The 21,657-nt window shown below is 41.1% G+C and overlaps 1 protein-coding gene across 12 annotated transcripts in view; it reads left to right on the top strand.

Moving 5' to 3' along the window:
• Positions 1-18,086, top strand: part of si:ch211-278a6.1 (SRC kinase signaling inhibitor 1) — a 138,780-nt gene extending 120,694 nt beyond the window's left edge. For 11 of the 12 annotated variants that reach the window (XM_036147834.1, XM_036147835.1, XM_036147839.1 and 8 more), the window contains 8 exons: positions 187-317; positions 625-772; positions 1,369-1,675; positions 2,633-2,894; positions 3,053-3,192; positions 3,317-3,469; positions 6,267-7,088; positions 7,172-8,162. In XM_036147834.1, coding sequence (XP_036003727.1) covers positions 187-317; positions 625-772; positions 1,369-1,675; positions 2,633-2,894; positions 3,053-3,192; positions 3,317-3,469; positions 6,267-7,088; positions 7,172-7,204 — 1,996 coding nt within the window. In that variant the 3' untranslated portion in view covers positions 7,205-8,162. Of the gene's footprint in view, positions 1-186; positions 318-624; positions 773-1,368; positions 1,676-2,632; positions 2,895-3,052; positions 3,193-3,316; positions 3,470-6,266; positions 7,089-7,171; positions 8,163-10,544; positions 10,680-17,640 lie in introns of those variants that run through there. The other variant, XM_021324619.2, reaches the window with a different exon arrangement.
• Positions 18,087-21,657: the final 3,571 nt, after the last annotated feature.

Below are 21,657 nucleotides of genomic sequence, written 5' to 3'. Positions count from 1 at the left end.
AAACCATTTTTTTTCCCCAGTCACTGTTTATGCAGGAAGTTGTTGAAATACCACTGCACACTCCTCCACCTCAGCTGTTTAATTGAAACTTTGATGACATGTTTCAGAGACAGATATTCACTGGAATAAAATGTGATCATAAAGGAGCAATCCCTGATGCGCAGCCTTCTGCTTGTTCTATCTCAGCGACCTGGAGAAATCAGTGGAGGAGATCCAGAAGGAGTCGTCTGTCAACCACAAGCTGGTGACGGTGCAGGAGCTGGAGGAGAAGGCTGCAGTTCTGAGAAAGCTGGGAGAGACGCTCACAGAGCTGAAAAGTGAGTCATTATGGCACATCCCTCACTCTGTGCACAACACAAAAAGCAAGTCGTTTAGTCTGGTAGACAGTTTATATTCCACTAATTACTCACCGAGGCGTTGATTATCTTTTAGTCACCCGCAGCCAGTCTGCGATGTTTAATCATTCGCTCGTCGCTCGTTGTCTGAATGAACTTGCTGACCGTTTGGCAGCAGCTCCGAAAATATGGTACATTTAATTAGCACGCGAGGCTTTCAGTATCCTTTAGAGGTGTTTTACAAAAGCATGGCTGTGTTTTGTGTCACTCCTCTGCTTCTCTGCCGTAGATCAATTCCCCAGCCTGCAGAGCAAGATGCGGGTGGTGCTGAGGGTGGAGGTGGAAGCTGTGAAATTCCTTAAAGAAGAGCCGCACAGACTGGACGCCCTGTTAAAACGCTGCAAGACTATAACCGACACCCTCGCCACGATGCGCAAGTATGAACCTGCTCTGAAACACCCCCAAACCAGCACATTTGGTGGATTTAGACTCGCACTGAAGTGTTGAGCAAGTTTATACAGTGATGTGACAAAGTATTTCCCCACTTACCGATTTCAATTGGATAGATTATTTCCCTTAATAAATGAGGCTCTCAATTTCAAACTGCTGATTACTTCGTCAAAATCTTGGATGATCTGAAGTGTGTGAAACAACAAAACCAGAAGAGATCCGTAAGGAAGCAAATACTTTTTATGACACTAAATGCAGATATAACTATATTTTAAGGGGGTTCCGCTGATATTCATTTGTTTTGAAACACCAGCATTCCAAGGTTTAAAAGAAAAAAAGCACCCATAAATGAAACATCCCTCCTGATAGTCATCTCAAATCTATTTTCAGTCACATAAATGTGCTTTGTGATTTTTATGAAGAGTGACTCAGATTTCTTTCTCAGGTTTAGTCCTAAAAAGCTTCTTCATAGTCTTATTTTTTTCCCCCCAGTAATAATCTTGTCACACTCAAGTTCAAAATAACATTTCACAGACTTGATTGAGGATTTTCTTTTTTTCTTTCTCCCTCTTTGTCTTGCCAGGCAAGCAAATGAAGGGGTTTGGAAAAAGCAGGACAACTTCTCTAGCCCATCATCGAAGCACAACGACGACTTGCAAAAATTTCCAGGCTTCGACATCCCCACCAGCCCACCGATAACTATCAACGACATCGGAGGAGGCAACAGCCTGTCGAACTGGAGCCCGCACTCCAGCCTCAGCCGTGGTCTTGGAAACCCGTCCGGTCATCACAAAGACAATCATCCTCCCATTCCCCACAAAGGCAAAGCCCTGGAGGAGCTGGAGAGGCGTGCTGCCGCTGACAAAGCTTTGTCGATGGAAGTCCGGCTGGTAGGACTAGTTTATGTGTTTAAATAACAGTTTTTCTCTTTTATTAAAACTCATGGTACTCCAAAAACCAACACACATTGTTTTGGTGACAATTAGCTATTGCTGAATGCCTAGGTGGAAGGACATTGTTGCAAAAGTGCCTGCTTTTCCATAAGATCTGTCCTGTTTACACATATGTTGCTTGGCTAGCAGAGAAGTTACAAAAGGAGAAGTCATGGAGGGTTTATTTCATGGCTTAAACCTACTTACCCCCATACTGTTCTGGCAGTCCTCCAAGTTAGCTAACGTATCTTCAGATCTTTGAGACTGCTAGGCATATGGGACCTTGTCACTAGTCTGACAAAAAAAAAAAAAAAATCTCACCATGCAGCAGAAACAATCTCCCCGCTCAAATACATAAATAAATACTTGCAGCCTCCCAGTCAGGTAAGGAGCACACACACCTCAAAATTGCGCATATAAAAACTTGACGAGAGGTAAAGGGATGCCTAGAGTTCTTATTTCTGTAATACAAATGCAAAAAGCTGGTCAGAAATAATAGGATTGTATTTATTGCTGTGATTCCAATAAAGATTTTTCCATTGATTATTATTGTGAAGAGCATAAATATTTTTTTAAAGAATATTAATAAAAACATATTTTTTACAGCATTTTATATTTTTAGAGATTCTTTATTCCTTTGCTATTAGAAACATACTTTTTGGTAAAACAAAAAATACTTTATATATAAATAAAAGATGTGCATTTACGTAGGGGAATTTGCTACAGTGATTTTGCAAAGGGTTATCCATATAGTTAGCAGTGTTATGAGACAGGGGGAAAAAAACTGTTTTCTAGTACTAATAGTGCAGTAGGTTTAGCATTGTCTCCACACTATGATCAGGTTTTCTGGCAGTTTTAATCTGATGAAGCGGGCCTAAGACAACACCCCACTGGCTGCTGTTCTTCACTTTACAGGCGGCAGAGCGAGACTGGGAAGAAAAGCGTGCCAGTCTCACGCAGTACAGTGCTCAGGACATCAACCGTCTGCTTGAGGAGACCCAAGCCGAGTTGATGAAGGCTATCCCAGACCTGGACTTTGCTGCCAAGCAGATCAAGCCCTCCTCCAACACGCCATCGACCCAGAACCCTCAGAGTGGGGCGTCAACCACAGAGCACCGCTCTAGCAAGCCACAAAACAAGCTTTCTGCAAAAGAGGGGGGGTCCAGGCGGGGCTCTGGTAAGACAGGAAGTCATGAGTATCAGTCTGCGTACATCATACATGTCTCTTCCAAAAGTATTGTTCCAAATATTAAGTTTTAACTAGAGTGAACAATTTACAAATGCTTTTCGATTCAAACTTTCATTGTCACGTCTTATTTTTGTTTACTTTTCCAGATGAGCTTACAGTACCACGGTATCGCACAGAAAAACCCTCCAAGTCTCCTCCTCCTCCCCCACCTAGACGTAGTTTCCCCTCCTCACCAGGAGTGACTTCTCGCAGTGGAGAGCCATTAATTCCTGGAAAAAGCATAAAGGTACCGGAGAAACGGTTGATCTACAAATCGACACAATCTTACCCCCAATTTGGAGATGAAATTCTGAGAACACTTTGCAGCCATGTTGCTTCACGTCACGTCTTAACCATCTTTGTTTGACTAGAAATCAGAATCTGAAGAGAATGACGGCCTAAAGCCCCACATAAAACTGAGGAGGACCATGTCCGAAAACCCTCGCCCGGCGTCCACACCCCCAACGCTGGCCTCCGGAGAGAAGGAGCAAGGAGAGGAGGAGAAAATTGCTGCCGAACTCGAGGTAAATCAAACACGGGTTGTACGTCAATTTGGTTAGACTTTAGCGGGAATAATGTTGCTCAACCGATGGCGAAACGGCTCTTTATGGTTATAAATGTTATATCCGCAATATGCCAGTGGATTCCAAGAGCACATACGCGCTCAAAGGGCATTTGTAGATACGCTCATCACCATTACCACATGTTCAAGCAGCAGGAGCCATATGTCCCCCTGCCCCTGGCACCAAGAAAGCCCAAAGATCGCATAATGCTCAGTCGCACACATCATCGCCCAGGATTCACAGATAGACAGATGGACCCTGAGAGCTGCGTGTTCTGTGTTTAAGATGGCCTGCCAGGAGATTTGATGCCACAAAGCCTCAATAGTAATTGATCTGGATTTGTCATTGCCTGTTTTTTATGTTACCGTGACATTCTTTTGACCTCCGTTTTGCCTCCCCAGCTGTTTGAGAGAGCCCCAGTCAGGCTCTCCTGCCCCACTTCACTTTTCCTTCCCGTTAGCCCAAGCATCAGGAAAATCCCTCCCCCTTCCAGGCTAGACCTGTCGCTTCTTGAGGTAACACGCCGACCGGCCATGAGCAGTCTGGATTGATCCCCTTTGTCTCTTTTAACTTCCTAACTACTTTCACCTAAACTACTCCTCACTTTTTGACTGCGTGGACTTTTAAACTTGCTTTAAGCCTCATTGCTACGCGATTGCTGCTGACCTCTTTTTGACATTCTTGTGCGTACAAGATGTATTTTAGCTGCAAAAACATGAAAACATTTTGCGCAAGCTTTACTCTCATTAGAGGGTTAAACTGATAATTATGACGTGTGACTGTGCGCTAATTGTGTCTGTCAGACTGCATCATAATTTATCGCAAGGTATCACAAATAAATGTGTGTCAAAACATTACTATACCAAACTCAAATGAAAGCTCGGTGAGTTGGAATGAACTCAAGACGATGGTTGAGATCTTAAATGTGCAAAAACTTAGTTTTAGGGGTAGTTTCCTGACCTGCTGGATTAGCATTTTCTCCTTTCAATCCTTTGTTCAAGTTTAAATAAAGGTTAGAAATAATTAGAAAACCTTTAAGCAAATTTCTATAGTGATGTGCCAATTTTTGGTCTCAAAATTTCACTGCCTCTACTAAAATGCAGAATTTACCCATTGGGAGACAAATCGTTATTCCACTCTATTCTGAAACCACAGACTGATCTTTGGGAATCAACAGAAAACGTGCCGTCAATGAAGCCTTTATGAGGAAAATGTTCCCTAACACATGGCCAAGTCAACACTGGAATAGTTCATCCTATAGTAAAACAGTGAGCTGTGCTGAAGGAAAGAAAGCTTAAGAGATGAGCCAGAACTCCTAACAATCTGGAGATGGTGTAGAAAAACTAATTTTAAACTGTGTCAATCTTGTGAAGACACTGGGCAGAAGCACACATATACAAAAGGTCACCATAATCCAGCACAGCACATGATAAAATAAGTCAATTTTAGCGAGTCATCAATTAAAATAACCAGGTATTTATAGGAACTGGTCTCTATACTCATCCCATCCAAAACAACCACATTAGGAATTATACATTGCCTAACCTTAGATTTGCTAAGAATCATGAGCTTTGTCTTAGAAACATTCAGAACACACTTCAGCTGGAGTATGTTATCCTGAAAGACATTAAAAGCAGTTTGTAAGTGCTTTGAGGCCAGCTCAAGAGAAGATGCAAAGCAATAAATGACTGGGTCATCTGCGTAAAAAGAAACATTTGTATCATCTACATTACGACCCTGGTTATGTACTGTGTTTTATATATATATATATATATATATATATATATATATATATATATATATATATATATATATATATATATATATAATGTTAGTGAACCCGATATTCAACCAAACACAGTTAAAAGTCCAAAGTAAACAAACAAAAACCTTAATCATGACAATAATAAATATTAGTGGCCCTAAAATAGAACCCTGAGGTATACCCTTTCAAGCTACATAAAATAAATTCAGTGCATAGACCATCATATCTAATGCACTGAGATCTTCCACTAACATAGTCTGAGAACCACGCAACTACTTACTCTGAGTCCTGAATTTAAAAGCCGTAACTTTAAAACATCGTGGTCAACTGTGTCAAAAGTCAACAATTGCTCTGTCTGTGTGTCCTGCTATCTAAAACGGCATAGAGAACCTAATTGCAATAGTGAGTTCAACAAAGTATTAACAGAAGTGGTGCCAATTACCAAGGCATCAGTCATTTTTGTTGAAAACAGTCACTTCTTACTTGTTGATATGGAAATTTTCCCCCACTGACTCAATAAATTCCACTTAAAGCTTGAATTATTCTGAACGTTTCAGTGGGAGAGCGTACCGAACACAATAAAAGATACAATTATTTTATTGGTGCTTCAGAGGGAGCTGTGAACAGCTGAATGTGTTGAATATCCATGACAATCAAACACACAGTTAAGAAAGTTGCGGAAGAAAAGTAAATGTTAAATTATACTTAAAATTTCTGTGAGCAACCAATCTCTGTATTCAGTATTATTGGATTGAGAGCAAAAAAGCCTATCCGGGTTTCCATCTATTTTTCTGCATGATATTGTTGTAATAAGATCACAGACCTATTTGCACACGTATGCTCATTATTTATACATGTACATGTTAGCATTACACACTTTGCTTGTTGCCATAACATTTAAGTTTGGAACATTTGAATTGCAGTTTTGTTATAGACATTTGACTGGTTCATGTGTTTATTTTTTTATACATTAAGTGCTTTCTTTATTTATAGGGAAGGAACTTATCTCCGGTCCCCCACATCGTGTTGACAGAGTGTCCTCCAGACTCGCTCACTGCTGCAGAAAATCCAGTCAGAGATTTAGCAAATTACCCTGTACAAGATAATCAAAAACACAAATTTTCTGATCAACATATGGTCCACAAGAATGGATTTTCAAGTGAAACGCCTTCAGCAGGAAGCGAACGTGTTCTTGAGCACGACCAAGAAATCTCCCTGCTCCTGACAGACCTGGAAGTGAGACGGGTGTCTCCTGACGAAGCTCTGGAGCTGAGGAGCATAGTCCTTAAAACTCTAATTATCTCAGCGCAGGTTAAAGAAGTCTCTGAAGCTGAACTGGACGAACGGCCTGTCCTCTTGCTTTTCGGGAAGGGAAATACTCTCAAAGAAACGTACAGACTGCTGTATTCCCTTCTGGAGTCGTCCAATCCGGTTCCCAAACCGAGATTCAAATCCTCCCACCAGCCCGCCCCGCGGCTCTCCCTAATGGAGGCTCTGAGACGAGGGATGGAGACAGGGGAAGGGGCGCTAACGTTTCAGCATGCCGATGAAGTTAGGATACAGCGGAGCGATTGTGGTTCCAGCTCATCAAGTCAGAGGAGGATGACACAGGCGGCCCGACTCAGCGCCTACCAGAGGCTGGACAGTTTGGAAGAGACTATCCGAGAGCTGGAGAACACCATCATAGAGATCAGTGGCCACCCTGTGACAGAGGAGCTCTACACTGAGACGGCCGCCATAAACATCCCGGCACAGCGGACTGGGATGTCGGAGACCAAGAGGCCGCCAGTCCCACCCAAACCAGCATCAATTCAGGTTTAATTGTTTGTTGCTGCTGCTGCTGCTGCGTGAATCTCTCGCTCCTCAGTAGCGTGCTTTATTCCCTTTCTTCTCTGCAGATGACTACTAGAACTTCACTTTCAAGCCTCTGATGTCTGCTCCCTGAGCGATTCATCATCTCGTTTTATTGAAGATCAAAAATCCGAGCAGAGGACAGACAACAGACTCCCTGTCCTCTTCTTTATTCTGCGCTCCATGCTGGAGCTGCTCTCCTGCTGAGCCCGGTGTCAGGGATTATTTCCCTTCCAATCTATGCTCACACTTGCTCATTTCTCCTCCTGTCAAACGTGCGGCTAGGTAATTCCTAAACTTTTTTTTTTTTTTCGTTTTATTACTATGCTTTTATTTTGTAGTCTTTGCTCATCGGTTTTGCCTTGAAATCATCTTCCTTTTCCTCCAGCAAAGCACTTAACAATACCAATCGTTTGAATTTTTAACCAACCTTTGGGGCATATTTTACATTTTACTGAATTCTGCATTAAAGGATATTGCTGCTGCTTGTGCAATAAGATTTCTTTGTACTGTTTTGTCTTCGGAAGGAAAGGGAATATATTTGGGTTTGCCTCTTTTTTTTATGTTAAATATATGGAAGATAAAACAGTTTTGCTGCGTTATTGTGCCGAGGAACCTAAAGTCTGTTATTCCAAAGCCAAATATCGCTCCTGACCGTGCAATGATCTCCTTATCCTCAGATATAATGAGAAGCCGCTTTTCATCTCACCCCCAGCTGACCGCAGAGCAACAAACGCTCGGCAATTAGCACAAGGTTTAAAGCACGCCTTCATCAGCTGTCTTCTCGGCGAGATGCCTTGACAGTTTGCGTAGTATTGACTCTTGGCTGGAAATGCATCCTCCCACTGCACTAGTTGACAGTCGCTGTCATAGCGAGTTTCGGCCCTCTGATGTGGAGCCATGGAGCGATCCTGTGGGAATGGCTGAGGATTACAGAGTCTTCACACATTATTTCATCACTCCTGCTTCAATCACAATCATTTCAACGGAACCCTTCTCCCTACGCTGGTCTCTGGTCTTGCTCAATAGCGAATCACATTCCCCCCCCCCCCCCCCCCCCCCCCCAAAAAAAAAGTGGGATTTCTTTAACCAGCGGATGACAGATGTACTGTTTTTCATGTTTAGCAGCATAATTAGGAAGGTGGTCATTTGCTCTTCAGGCTTCTGCATTTATGTTGCCTTTCTAAAGAATTCCTACCCCTTGATTATTATTTTTTTTCTATTTTATGATGTTAAAACAAACAAAAATATATATTCTAGTTTTTTTTTTTTTTTATGATATACATAAGTGAAGTGGAACGAAAATCGTACATGTCTTTCAACATGTTTTTTTTTCTTCAAATAATCGTCTTAAAGGTGTGTGATACATTTGTATTCAGCCTGGCCTTTATTCCGATGCCCTTAAATAAAATCCACTGCAGCCAATTGCCCTCAGAGTCCCAGCTGATTTGTGAAGGCCACACAGGCCTGTGTAGAGGAAATTGGCGAACAAACAAACGGCATCACGAAGGCCGAATAAATCAGCAGACAGGTCAGGGATACAGCTATGGGGAAGTCTGGGGTAGAGAAGGGGCCCTTAGTAACTTTGAAGGAGCTGCAGAGAACTAAAACTGCTCGAGAGAGAGGGAATCTGTCGACGGCACACCTGTCAGCTGTCCGCTCCACAAATATGGCCTCAGTGGAAGAGCTTAACAGAAACCATACTTGGTTCCATTCAAAATGCGCCACAAGCACATGGAAGAAGGTGTTATTTAAACTTTGTGGCCTAAATGAAAGCGAGAGTGGAGGAAAACAAAATCTGTTCATCACTTTGGATGTACAATTGCCAGAGTAAAACGCAGTCAATTCAATTCAATTTTCAATTCAATTTTATTCATATAGCGCCAAATCATGAAACATGTCATCTCAAGGCACTTTACAAAATCAAGTTCAATCATATTATACAGATTGGGTCAGATTATACAGATTGGTCAAAAATGTCCTATATAAGGAAACCAGTTGATTGCATCAAAGTCCCGACAAGCAGCATTCACTCCTGGGGAACCGTAGAGCCACAGGAAGAGTCATCTGCATTGTCCATGGCTTTGCTGAAATCCCTCATACTGAGCAAGCATGAAGCGACAGTGGGAAGAAAAACTCCCCATTAACTGGAAGGAAAACCTCCGGCAGAACCGGGCTCAGTATGAACGGCCATCTGCCTCGACCGACTGGAGTTACAGAAGACAGAGCAGAGACACAACAAGAGAGACAAAAAAGCACAGAAGCACACATTGATCTAGTAATCTGTTCTACATTAGATGGTAGTAGCGGGTGAGCCGTCTTCTCTGGATGATGTCACAGTTAACAGAACGCCAGACCAGGTGTACCTACTATGAAGAGAAAGAGAGAGAGCAAAAAGTTAAAAGCTAAAATGACGACAGTCATTTCAATGTAATACAATGCAAAACTGAAGAACAGTAGAAATCAGTAGAGTGAGAAAATTAGACCCTGATGTCCTCCAGCAGCCTAGGCAACATAGTCATGCAACATAACGTGTTAGAACGGCGCAGTCAAAGTCCAGAAAAAAAAGTCGAATCAAAGTATTGATCATTTATTTTCAAAGCTGCTCTTACGGTAATAACATCTGGCTCCTTGAGCTGCTTTTTGCATAGAGGAGCGGGTTCAATTTTCAGTCTCTGGACGTGCAAAGCTAGCAGACACACATCATCAAGGGCTTGTAGTTTAGAAGCAGAGAAGGGTCACTTTACAAAAGTGTTGTCAGCGGGGGGAGCTGAATATAAATGAGTGCCTCACACACTTTTCAGATTTTTACTCGTGTGAAATTTCGAAAAAACCTCCTATGACTTTCCTTCCCCGTTCAGAGTTGTGTGATACTTTGCGTTGGTTTGGAAGTTTCTGGTTGTGAAGTGGCAGCTTTTTGAAAAGGTTCAAGGTATTTGCCAGGCACCGTGATCTTTTATCTTATGCCTTTGTGTGCAGAGGAGGCACAGCTGGAGAGAAATTTAGCTGAATGTGTATTTGTTTTTTGTGTGTATCAGAGGGCGGTGAATTGAGAGGCTCAGCGGGAACGATCATTAAGCGCGATGCTTTGCAGCTCTTGCTGTGAAGCTAGATCACGTAGTGTCACTTTCATTGCTGCATTTCTATATTCCGTTCTGTGTGATTCTTTGGTGATAGGGGCTCACTCTTGGTTCTATACCAGCTATCTCCTCAGATCTTTAAAGAAAAAAGATCCTACCGGTCTCACAAGACTGACTTGCTTGGTGTGATCAACCTCTGTTCGCCTACATTCACGTCTCTGGTAGAAACTGAAGATATGGTAGAGGGGAAGCGAGACGTGCAACCAGGTGCTCCGTATTTAATCTATTTTCTGTTCTGCTTTTTTCCCCTCTCTTGTTTTTTTTTTTTTTTTCTGTTCAGGGAGGGAATAATCCCAGCATTGGTAAAGTTCATTCCTCAGCTGCCTCGAAGCTGAAGCACCTGCAGCAGAACAGCACAGAGAAGACTAAAAGTGGCAAGAAGGAGGACTTACAGAAGACGCAGAGCCTGCAACAGGTATTATCCGACAGTTAGCTCTGATACAGATGGATCTGACACGATCATCATCTTAGCATTGTCATAAAAAGCTAATTTACCATTACTCCTTGCTATATTATCACAACTTAAGCGAGCCTTCAAAGTTTTATTCTTTCAAGCACTTGTGCGCCTCTGTTTCTATTTTTTATTCATCACTCAAGAATAAGAATAAATAGGCCTTTACCTTCACTTTCCACAACCATTACATCATCTCCACACATGTGTTGCATGTCCTCTGCATGCTTCACCCCGTCAGCTGGAGAATATGACGTTATATGACAGGTTTCAGCACGGATTGCATGGATTTAAAGCCACTTTTTGGGGACAAAGGATGAAGTGTTCAATAACATAGACTGCCGCATCGAGTGTTAGTCGGGCAATCTGGATTTAAGGATTGGCGACACAATTATTAGCACAATTATTCAAATTTTACATTATCTTTGAGTTTTAGATCTAAAGCCATCAAATAGTTACAGTGGGGGGGAGGGAGGTAATTTTTATAATGTCTCCTTTTTGTGGGAGTTAATTTTTGAATAGATGGAAAGAGTCGTTCAACCAAAACTCCAGAAGAAGCCCATATTGTGCTATGAAGATGTAGATGGAATTGCTTTCACTCAGTGAAACACGGAAAGTACCATGAAAAAGTATTTGCCCCCTCACAGATTTATTTGGTTTTCAGATGATGGTTTCATTTTTAAGGGGGAAAGGCTGTCAATACCAGCCCAGCCATGTGTGAAAAGTAAGTAATGATCCCCTAAACCTAGTAACTGGTTGTGTCACCCTTGGCGGCAACAACTTGCAATTAGGCGTCTACGTCTCTGATGGTTAATTTTATCTTATTGTTCTTTCTTTGCAGAATTATTTTAATTAATTCTCATGAGATGGTTTATTACTACTGTGAACCGCCTGTTGAAGGTCAGCGCAATGCTTCTTAGCTAAATTTAAGTCCAGACAATAATTGGGGCAATCCATTGTTTATGTTCTTTTTGTTTAGCTTATCAGTAGTGCCTTGGACCGTTATCCTGCTGCAAAACCCAAATCCACTTGAGCTTAAGGTCAGGAACTGATAGCCAGACATTTTACTTTGTGATTTTGTGGCGGGGAGCAGTAGTATTGGTTCAAGCCATTCAGTTGCTGAAGCAGCAAAGCAGACAAAAACCCAAAAGTATTGGGAATCATAAAACATGTATTTTGGTAAATGTGAGACAGGCCTTTGTGTCCCGTTTGGTCCACATTGGTTTTGGCATTTATGCTATTTCTGTCCAGTCTCTCTGTTGCTGTTGAATCATAAACTCTGACCTTTGAAGCAAGTGAGGTCTGCAGTGTCTTAAGTGTTCTTCTGGGTTATTTTGTGGCTTCTTGAATTGTGCACTTTAGTTGTGATTTTGGTAAGCCAGTCAGTCCCAGGAATGTTTTGTCCTGTGGTTTAATGAAACAAAGCCTTAAAAAGGTCCTTGTGACACTTTCCCAACTAGTTCGGGGCACAATGTGTTGCTTTTTGTGTGGTTGTAGCTGACGTCATGCAGTAATCAGGCCCAGATATGGCCCGTAAAATCAAACAAAGAAATTGTGATGAATCACAGGTAATTTATTGATTTAAGAAGGGCCATAATGGTTTGGAAAGCTTTTCACCCCTAAATGAAATCATTTGAAAACTGAATTATTAATTCACAATAATCAATTTTCCACTGATATAAAAAAATGTGTTCGTTACGGATGAGACACAAAAAAAAGAAAACTAGAGGAAAGCAAAAGCTTTTTCATGGCACTGTATTTTATCTTTTAATAAAATATGACCTGTGCTGGAAAAGACTGCAAGAACACTTTTTTTTTATGGCCGCCACAATGTTACTCACATTTTTAGAGAGTTTTTGGTTCACTGAATGAGCTTCTTCACTAGAGGAAATACCTTTTTCTGTCTCATAATGAGGAAATTCTAATTCTAATGACCAGAATGAGTTCCTTAGATAATTATAAATACTCATTTGTTGCCTCCTTGGCTGCATGTTTTTGGCCATCGTATTACTGGAAAGCCCATCCAAGATCCATCTTCAGCATTGAAGCGGCAAGAAAAAGATGCATCTCAGAGATCTTACAGTAGGTGGCCATATCTAATAGACCCTTAGTGCAGAGAAGTTTCCCTCCGCGGCAGAAAATGGCCCAGAGAACAATGTTACAACCTCCGCGTTCGACTGTAGCATCTTGGGTCCTCCAAACGCAGGTGATCAGCTTCACACCAAATAATTAAATTTTGGTCTCGTCTGACCTCAGCACTTTCTCCCAAACCTTCTCTGAATTATTTAGATGCGCCAGAAAAGGCACCTCAAGATTTCATCAGCTTTATGTATCTCTACTATCTTGTCTAGGGCAATATGCCTTGCTTGGTTGTAGGGGATAAAATATTTATTTTAAATTTCATTTCATAAGAATGTGTTATTTTTCCTTTAACTTTTGTTGATATTCTGTCTCTCTGCATTAAAGCAAAAACCGCCAAAGAAAATTGGAGACGTCACTTTTTTCTTTAGTTGCTCCTTTTTTGTTTTAAAGTGAACAAACTCAGAAAAACAAAAAGTTTGGTTCAAATTATTTCCCACATTGCCATTACTAGACAGCTGTTAAGGGCTGAAATGAATAAATAAAAGAGTGTAAGTTGAATTTTTATACCCTCTTAAGCCTCTTTTGGGTAAATTTGTTCCCATATGTTTGCTTAATAGGTGGCCATACAGTTTTTTTTTTCTTTTTTCATGCTTTAACTTGTTAGCATTTAAAGAGTTGATGTGAAGTAAAGGGCTGGACACAAGGATGCTAGATGGTCTCCAGAGGCAAGGAAATTAAACCGTTGAAGCATGTCGGTCGAGCAAAGCCAGGAGAAGATTCTTGCCAGTGCATGGAGGCAAGAAAAGCTTAATGTCGATGTAATTTGAAAAATAACAGAAGCAGTGAAGTGCACCTAAACCTTCATAACCCAAGAGCGCTTTTAGACTCAAAGTAAGTTTTGTCGATTGCAGAGAAATGAATGTGTTTGGTGGAGATTGAGAGAGAGAGAGAAAGAGAGAGATTTGGGAGATGTGGAAGTAATGAGGCTTTGGTCTCCTCAGACTGAGAGAAGATTGGGAAGAACCTCTGCAGTGCCGTATAATAAACGCCACTCGAGTCACTGGCAATCACAGATGATTTAATATGAAGAGGGCATCTCTCTTTCCGTCATTAAATCTTTTAAAAATTTTCCCCCCTTTTTCTGCTTCCTGTACTCTGCAATTTTACACGTGCCTCCCTTTATTCCTTTTTCATCACCCTCTGTCGGTTTTGTTCATTCCCTGAGATTTGAAGGCTGAGTAGATGCTTACAATGGTCAAATGAAAGGGAAATTAATCCTCTTATTTCAGAATGACACTGAAACCGCACAGTCTCTTTTGTGCACAAACTGTTCAAAACAGCTATTGTGAAAGACTCCGGATGTGTAAAATCACTGTTCTCAGAGGGGCTTCGGACCCTCTAAGCTAACTGTCAGAGGAGAAAAAAATGGGGCCTTAGCTGTTTGCTTACCAGGATGCAGCAATTTCATGATTAATAACAAAAAGAAACAAGGAAACAACAAATTTAAAGAGAAGAAAAAAGGAGCCTGCACTGCCAGACATTAGTAAAAAAAAAATATATATTTTAAATTGTGAAATACAGAAAGCAGTGTGGAAATAAAGTAAGGTGTACAAAAGGAGCAAAAGTTGTTTTTTTAAGGAAAATAAAGACTCCTGTTGTAGGAGTTATTTTACACCAGCACTGTGTAACTTTAAGCCACTAGGGGCGCTAGTGTAACTAGGGTTTATCACCCCTTAAGGCCACTGGCAACATTGCATTGTCCCAAAATTAAACAGTCTCCCTCCGTGTTTTGGAATCCTATAGCAGACCACTTTGGAATAGCAGATTAAGAAATCGTGGAAATACTTGTAAAGACCCCTCTAGATTAAATCCTACACCAGAGAACCAAGAATATGTCGGATCAGGGAAGAGTCATATCTTTTTTGTTTTGTTGTTACAGCAGCTTAGAATGGGTCATGTGACCCATTCATTTTTTTTCAGAACAGCAGCCTGCACAGAGCATCAATACGCACCAAATGTTGTATATTGACCTGGAAAATCATTTAATATAGCTCAAATTAAGCTAATATGTGGGTCAAAACTTACACGGTGCTGCTTTTCTTTCCATATTCAAACCTGAATGATTTTTTTTTTAACTCCACATTGTTCCTATATGTAACGTCAACTTGAATGGTAAACCTGTCAATCAAACACACAGTATAAAATACATGTGGACAAGTTGGTTGTTCATGCAGTACATGAAATTACACACTAGATAGGAAATTTACAACCAGACTTTTATAGCGGCACTTTTTGTTGAACTTACCTTATATTCTTTTTGACCTAATTGTCCAAATCAATGTCATCTTTCTTTATCCTATTACACAAGCTAAAAAGAAAATACAGTTTAGAAACTGACAAGAAAAAGATATTTGAACATTTGAAGAATATCATTTTGTATAAGTTACCAGAATATTTGCATTTCAAATGTGTTTACAGTTGATACTACGCATAATTTCTAATTAAAACAATATATTGCGATACCACTTGCTGGTTTTAGCTGCCAGATGTAAACAAGCACTCTCTCCCCTGATTCCCAACACCAATGTGTAAAAAGCCCTTAAGTAGCTTCATATTTTGCTGCATATGCTCCCAATAACACATTTGGAAAAGGGCCAACATTTAATTTGAAAAATGTCAACCATTGCAAAAATAAATTCACAAAACAATGATGTCCCACGTATTGGCGTCTCTCACAATTTCTATAAAACAAATGAGAAACAAGGTGAAGGATTTCTTTGTAAACTTCACTTTTTAAATTGATCAGCATTTTAAGGATATTTTAACAAGTAACCCATACCTTCCTGTTTACCTCAGATAGACATGATGAGACACAACGTAATATTATTTTGAAAGCGGATGCAAGTTTTAATTTTTTTTTTCTATTTGCTATTATGCTTGGTGAGAAAAAATGAGAAAAAACATCTCCAGAGCTTCCTGTTAGATAACTACAGAGTTATCTGTTTCCATTATAAAGGCTTTCTGTCCTAACATCACAAACATAAATGCTATAAATTGCACAAATAAGATAAGAAATTCCTTTATTGTCTCACTACGGACAGTTTTTGGATGTAAATATGTATTTATTCGAGAAAATAAATGCATAAAGCAAAGGATGAGTATGTATTGACACACCCCATGCCCTCTATTAAGCAAGTTGGTGGATCTGTAATGCTGTGGGCCTTTTTCTCTTTTAAAAAGCTCTGGGAATCACATTAGAGTGCAAGGCATCATAAACTCTTTGAAAAAACCAGGACATTTTGTAAAAAAAAAAAAAAAAAAAAAAACTGAAGGCCTGTCCCAGAACACTGAAAATGGGTAGTCAGTAGATCATTTAGACATATTTAATCTGACACGGACTCAGAAATAATAAATCCTTTTAGAGAGCTTGTTGGATGAACTGCATGGGAGAAGGAATAGCAGGCGCACTCAGGACTCTGGATGATCTACAAAGACCATGCAAAGAGGAATGGTCCCTCTGTAGGCTCTTTGAAATCTTAGGTGTGGCACCGCTGATTTAGTTAAAAACACAATTCTCTCCTATTTTTTCCCCCACCTCAATAAGCATACTCTAATTAATTCAGCACCAGATTATTCTGCTGGCAAAAAAAAAAAAAAAAGATAAATTTATTTTCAAAGTTTTTGCAGCTCTTTTCCAGGAGGCGCCAATGAATGTGAAGCCACCGAGGCTCCCCTTCTCCTTGAAGCCCTTTTTAGTTGGACTGAAGCATTTCAGGCATGAGCACCAATGAAATCACACGCCCCGCTGCTGCAGTTCAAAGCTCCTGTTTCTCCTCGTTTGCTTTGCCACAGATCAAGGAGGCCACGACAATGGGATCATTTTCATGCCTCGGACCTTCAAATACTCCATTTGGCGTCATGCGACTCCCGACAATAAAACAGGCCGGCTGTAGGTGATGAGGACAGGTGGGGTGGTGGTGGTAGTGGCGTCAAACCCTGTCGTTTGGTGTGAAGCTGTGTGCATGCTAGGAGGCAACTCTCCCAAGTTCGCAGACCCAAATAGAAGTTTGAGTTGGGCTTCAAGAGTCTCTAGCAAGTAATGCTGCAGATGCAAACCTCTCAGCTCGCTATATTCCCCACAACAAGCGGCTTTGATCTTCTTCCTCCTTGTCTGCTCTTTTGAAAAAAGTGGCAAAACTTTGCTTACTAAAGTTTTATTTTATTTTATCTCATCCTGTGTTTCTTGTATAGTCTGTGTTGTGCACATACAGCATGCAAAGGGCTTCTGTCACACACACACACACACACACACACATTCACATCACTGCCTGAAACAAAGTCAGCTTGAAACCAGTCGTTCCCCACAGGTTTCATTCTGTTGAAAACAGCGCCATCTACTGGCCGAATATTCCAGCATTTCATATGAAACAAAGGTGTGGCTCCGTATGTCCATCTGAGAATGTTGTGGTCTGTTTTTTTTTTTTTTTGTTGTTATTTTCAACGAATGAACACCGTAACAGTAAGAGTTAAAGTAAAGGTAGTCAACAGTGGAACATGTAGGTGTTTTTTTTTTTTCCACTGTTGCGCCTTATCAGTGGGATCAGTGGTTCTGTCATCATGTACAGATGGTAGCCTCTGTCTTGGCTTTCATCAAACATGCTGATATCAACCTGAATAACAATCTCCTGTGTTTGTCTTCTGTTCTCACTCCCCCGTCCCCCCGTCCCCCTCCACTACATGTTTCCTGCTGATTCTTCATCATTACCTTCCCCTGCGTGTGAACCCGTGCTGCCCTTCACCCCCCCCCCCGGCCTGCCCGTCTGCTGCACCTATCACCCTGCAGCAATGAGTGACCTGTCCCCCCCGTCCTGCCCTCTTCAGCCTCCTCCCTCTACTGTTCACGTGACTCCAGAGATGCACACTTATCTGCCCACTTTACTTTTTTAACATCTCTAGTATTGCGATCCAAAGTTGTGCGTCGAGGTGGGGGTGAGCGTGTGTTCGTTTGTGTGTGTGCCTGTGCGAGCATGCTCGCACGGGCGGGTCTGAATGTACTGACTGGTGAAGGAAGGCGCTGCAGGGAACACTGCCCAGCCACAGCCAATTTTAGGAACTTTTTAAATTTTTCATAATTTCCCGCTTCAGCCCCCCTGAGAACCTCATCTCTTTGCGCTCCTCCTCCTCCGCCCCCTCCTGTCTTCTGTGTCCCTGCTCTCCTCCAAGGCCTCGGGGATCAACAGGGGAACCACTGAACCGTACCTGTCTGGACTGAAAGCGAGCATTCTTTCAGCCCGAATGCCTTCTCCTGCAGCAGCGTTTGCACCTGGGTTGAGAATGCCCCCCCACGAGGGGACCCTGCCCTCCCTGGCGGTTTCCTCCAGCCAAGCGAAGGCCCTCCTGGCCAGCCTGTCAGCCTCTGGCCTGTGCACCGAGGCCCTGCTCCTGTCCTCCGCTCTACGTCAACGGCGCCTTCTCCGCGAGCAGAGAGCATCGTCCTCTCTTCCCAACAGCCTGTCCTCCACCCCCACGTCCTCCTCGTCGCCCACAACCCCTACTCCATCCCTGTCTCCCTCCTCTCCCACACCTCTTGGCTCCTTTACCTTCTCCTCTGCGGTTGTCAAAGCCGCCAGACGAAGACTTGACAGCCCCCAACTTCTCAGCAGCTGCAAGGATGGTGACAACTCTTAGCAATGAGTAATTGGAGGGGGAGGACACGGAAGATTGCGATTCTAAAATTATCTTTCCACCCAGCAAGAATAGATGCATCTTTTTTTTTTTTAACAACTCATATTTCCTTTCAGGATTCCTTGTATCTGTCTTTTCTTATTTTTCCCCCTCTCACTAATGCTGAATTTGCCAGACTGTGGATGCTTCATAATTTCACTTCGGGGACAAGTTTCTCGTCGGTTTCCACGGTCTCCCACGCAAGTCCTGCTGCCAGATTCCCAAACAGAGCGCACACACAAACGGGCCAGGCCTCCCTTTTTCCACCAGCTGTCTGCTACGAGGTTGCTGTTGTCGGACATGTTCTCATTTACTGGACCGTTAGCGCCACAGTGTCCATATCTAGACTGTGATTATGAAAATAGAGTTGCAATAATCACCAAGCGAGTCCAATAGTTATGTGTGTTTAGGATGATGTTGCGCTTTCTTACCTGCACAACCTGGCAGATTAAATCTGCTAAAAAGATGTGGTGGGGGGGGGGGGGGGTGAATGTGGTTGTTAGCTGTTTTGTGCACAAAGATCATCCTTTACTTTTCTTGCATTAACCAAGTTTTAGACTTTAAATCGGTGCTATATTTTGCCCTCTGTTTGTGCACACTGAAAGTTTACATGCTTGGTCTCCCTTCTCTGCACATTCCTTTGGGTTCTGATTCGATGTTGCATTTGAAGTTTTGTATGTGTCTCTGCAAAAAACAAAAAACAAAAAAAAAAGACCCCTTGCATCTTTTATCGTTAACATCTCTAGGATTTTTAACCTAGGATATTGCAGCATTATTCACGAAAGCACACTGTAACGACAAACATCTCTGTTTGATGAAGAACAAGAAGGGAAAGTTACACTAAATGAAGGGAACCTGCAAAGGAGGGTCTGTATAACCCGTGTGGATTTACGGTATGCGTGTTGTAACCAGTTGATTATGACAATCAGGGTGTTTTCACTGTAGCATCTCACAGGTTGCTCCGACACCTGACATCAGAATCCATCCCAAAGACTCGAACACGCACTTGTAAAGCTAAACTGTACAGCACAGACACAATGTGTGTTTTTTTATTTTATTTTATTTTTTTAAATCTTATATGATGATATATTTTATGCTGCCCCCTCGGGTGAAATTGGTCCCACTGAAACATCGGTTTCCTATTAATATCGTTGCTTCAAGATCGATGGATAAAAAGCTCCCAGATTTTATCATAGTTTGTACATCACCTTCAGCTATAATGAACTAATGGAATTTAATTACTGTTAAAGATATATATATATATAAATATATATATTTAAAAAACTTTTAATCATCACAAATTTAGTTATATATTGCTTGGCCCTTGTGAGGGAATAAGGGCAGATCATAAAAATGTAAGGAAAGCACAGTTTCTTCTCAAAACACAAGGTCCCTCTTTATCCACTTAGTTTTAAATTAGTTAAGTGAAGATGATATTTTCAGTTATGAACAATTACTGCAATGACAACATAAAAAAAGATAGAGATCTACAATTTTTATCTCATTAAAAGTATGGGTGCTACAATATTATTAGATTCAAAATTAGATTATTGGACCATCCGACTACAACTGCACAGTTTGTGATGTATCTGAAATGTACATGTTATAGTACACTGGTGTGAAGGTATTATATACAGGTGCATCCCAATAAATTATTATATCAACTCAGTAAACTTAGTTTATTCCAGTAACTCAATTTAAGAAGGGACACACATATAAAGTTTACATATTGCACACAGTTTGAACTAGTTCTTGCTATTATTTATATTAATTTAGATGATTGTGGCTTATAGCAATTGAAAACCCAAAATTCACCTTCTCAGAGGATTACAGTGATACAGTAGATCATTACAAAGAATTTTTATACAGAAATGTTATGTTATGGCCAATTAATGACCTACACAATCCTGGGGAAGACTGAATTGACCAGGAACCACACTGGAAGGTTGAGTGGAAGGAAAACCTTTCGCAAAAACAGAATTACTCAAGAAACAGGCACAACCACAGCCCTGAGAGAATCTTAGTGCAGAGCCCAGTTAAGGGTTTTAAGACATATCCAGGACACAGGGAACAATTGTGGCACATGGTCTTATTTGGGCTAAGTAAAAAAAAAAACGACTCGGCTGTTGCTCAGTGGTCCAAAGTCCTCTTTATGAAAGTGTGCTGGTGTCGGTCCACTGTGCTGTTATCAAGCCAAAGTCAGCATAGCCATCCACTGGACCAGGACATTTTAGCATGAAATGAATTTGGGGGGTTTTCGTTGCTGCAAGCCGTTCACATTAAAGTCAACAAAGCAATGCACTTGAAACAAATCACCCAGTTTTTTTTACATATATATATATATATATATATATATATATATATATATATATATATATATATATATATATATATATATATATATATATATATACATACACACTCATCGGTTTTGTACATGTTCAGGTTAATGCTAGCCTTTCAAAGCCTGCTGATAAAGGAGGGAATGTTGCTTTGTTGCAGGCCTACAAATCACTGTTGTTGCAGTAATATACCAGTCATTACATGTAATCGTTACCCAGATGCTTTTAGTGTTTGTCAGAGAACCTACACCTTTTCCAAGAAAATGTTACTACTTCAGCACAGCTTACAATTCAAGATATTTAAAACTTAATTCAGGATTTTTAAATTATTTATAAATTCAATATTTACGATAATCTGCTTTTAGTTTTGTATTAGCCCAATCGTTGGGAACCAGGGTTTAAACTTCACTATATGAACTCGGTTAAATTTGATGAGCACAAATCTATAAAATTACACAATTTGTTATACTTCCGTCAATCCAGTTTTGACTTTCATTCCTAAGAGCGGTGTTTCTCTAACAGCTAGCTGATTATTTGCATCGTATCGCAGTGGGGGAGTTATTTTATGCGCAGATCCTTTACGATGAACCAAACCAGGGCTGCGTGTCTTCTGTGTCCGCCTGGAAGCTGCCTTGCTGCACGTTGACGAGGTTAAACAGACAGTTACTCCTCTCTGGTGTTGACTCAAAAGAAATGGGCTCTTTCTGGCATTGAGATTAGCACGTGTGTAAAAGGCGGCTCGTGTCAGAGAGTAGGCGGCGCGAGGAGCGAGGATTAGAATGAGGACACGAGTT

This window comes from Fundulus heteroclitus, chromosome 16 (assembly GCF_011125445.2).
Source record: "Fundulus heteroclitus isolate FHET01 chromosome 16, MU-UCD_Fhet_4.1, whole genome shotgun sequence".
NCBI classification, from domain to species: domain Eukaryota; kingdom Metazoa; phylum Chordata; class Actinopteri; order Cyprinodontiformes; family Fundulidae; genus Fundulus; species Fundulus heteroclitus.
Note: the sequence above shows the minus strand (reverse complement) of the source record. Positions and strands in the feature narration are given on the sequence as shown.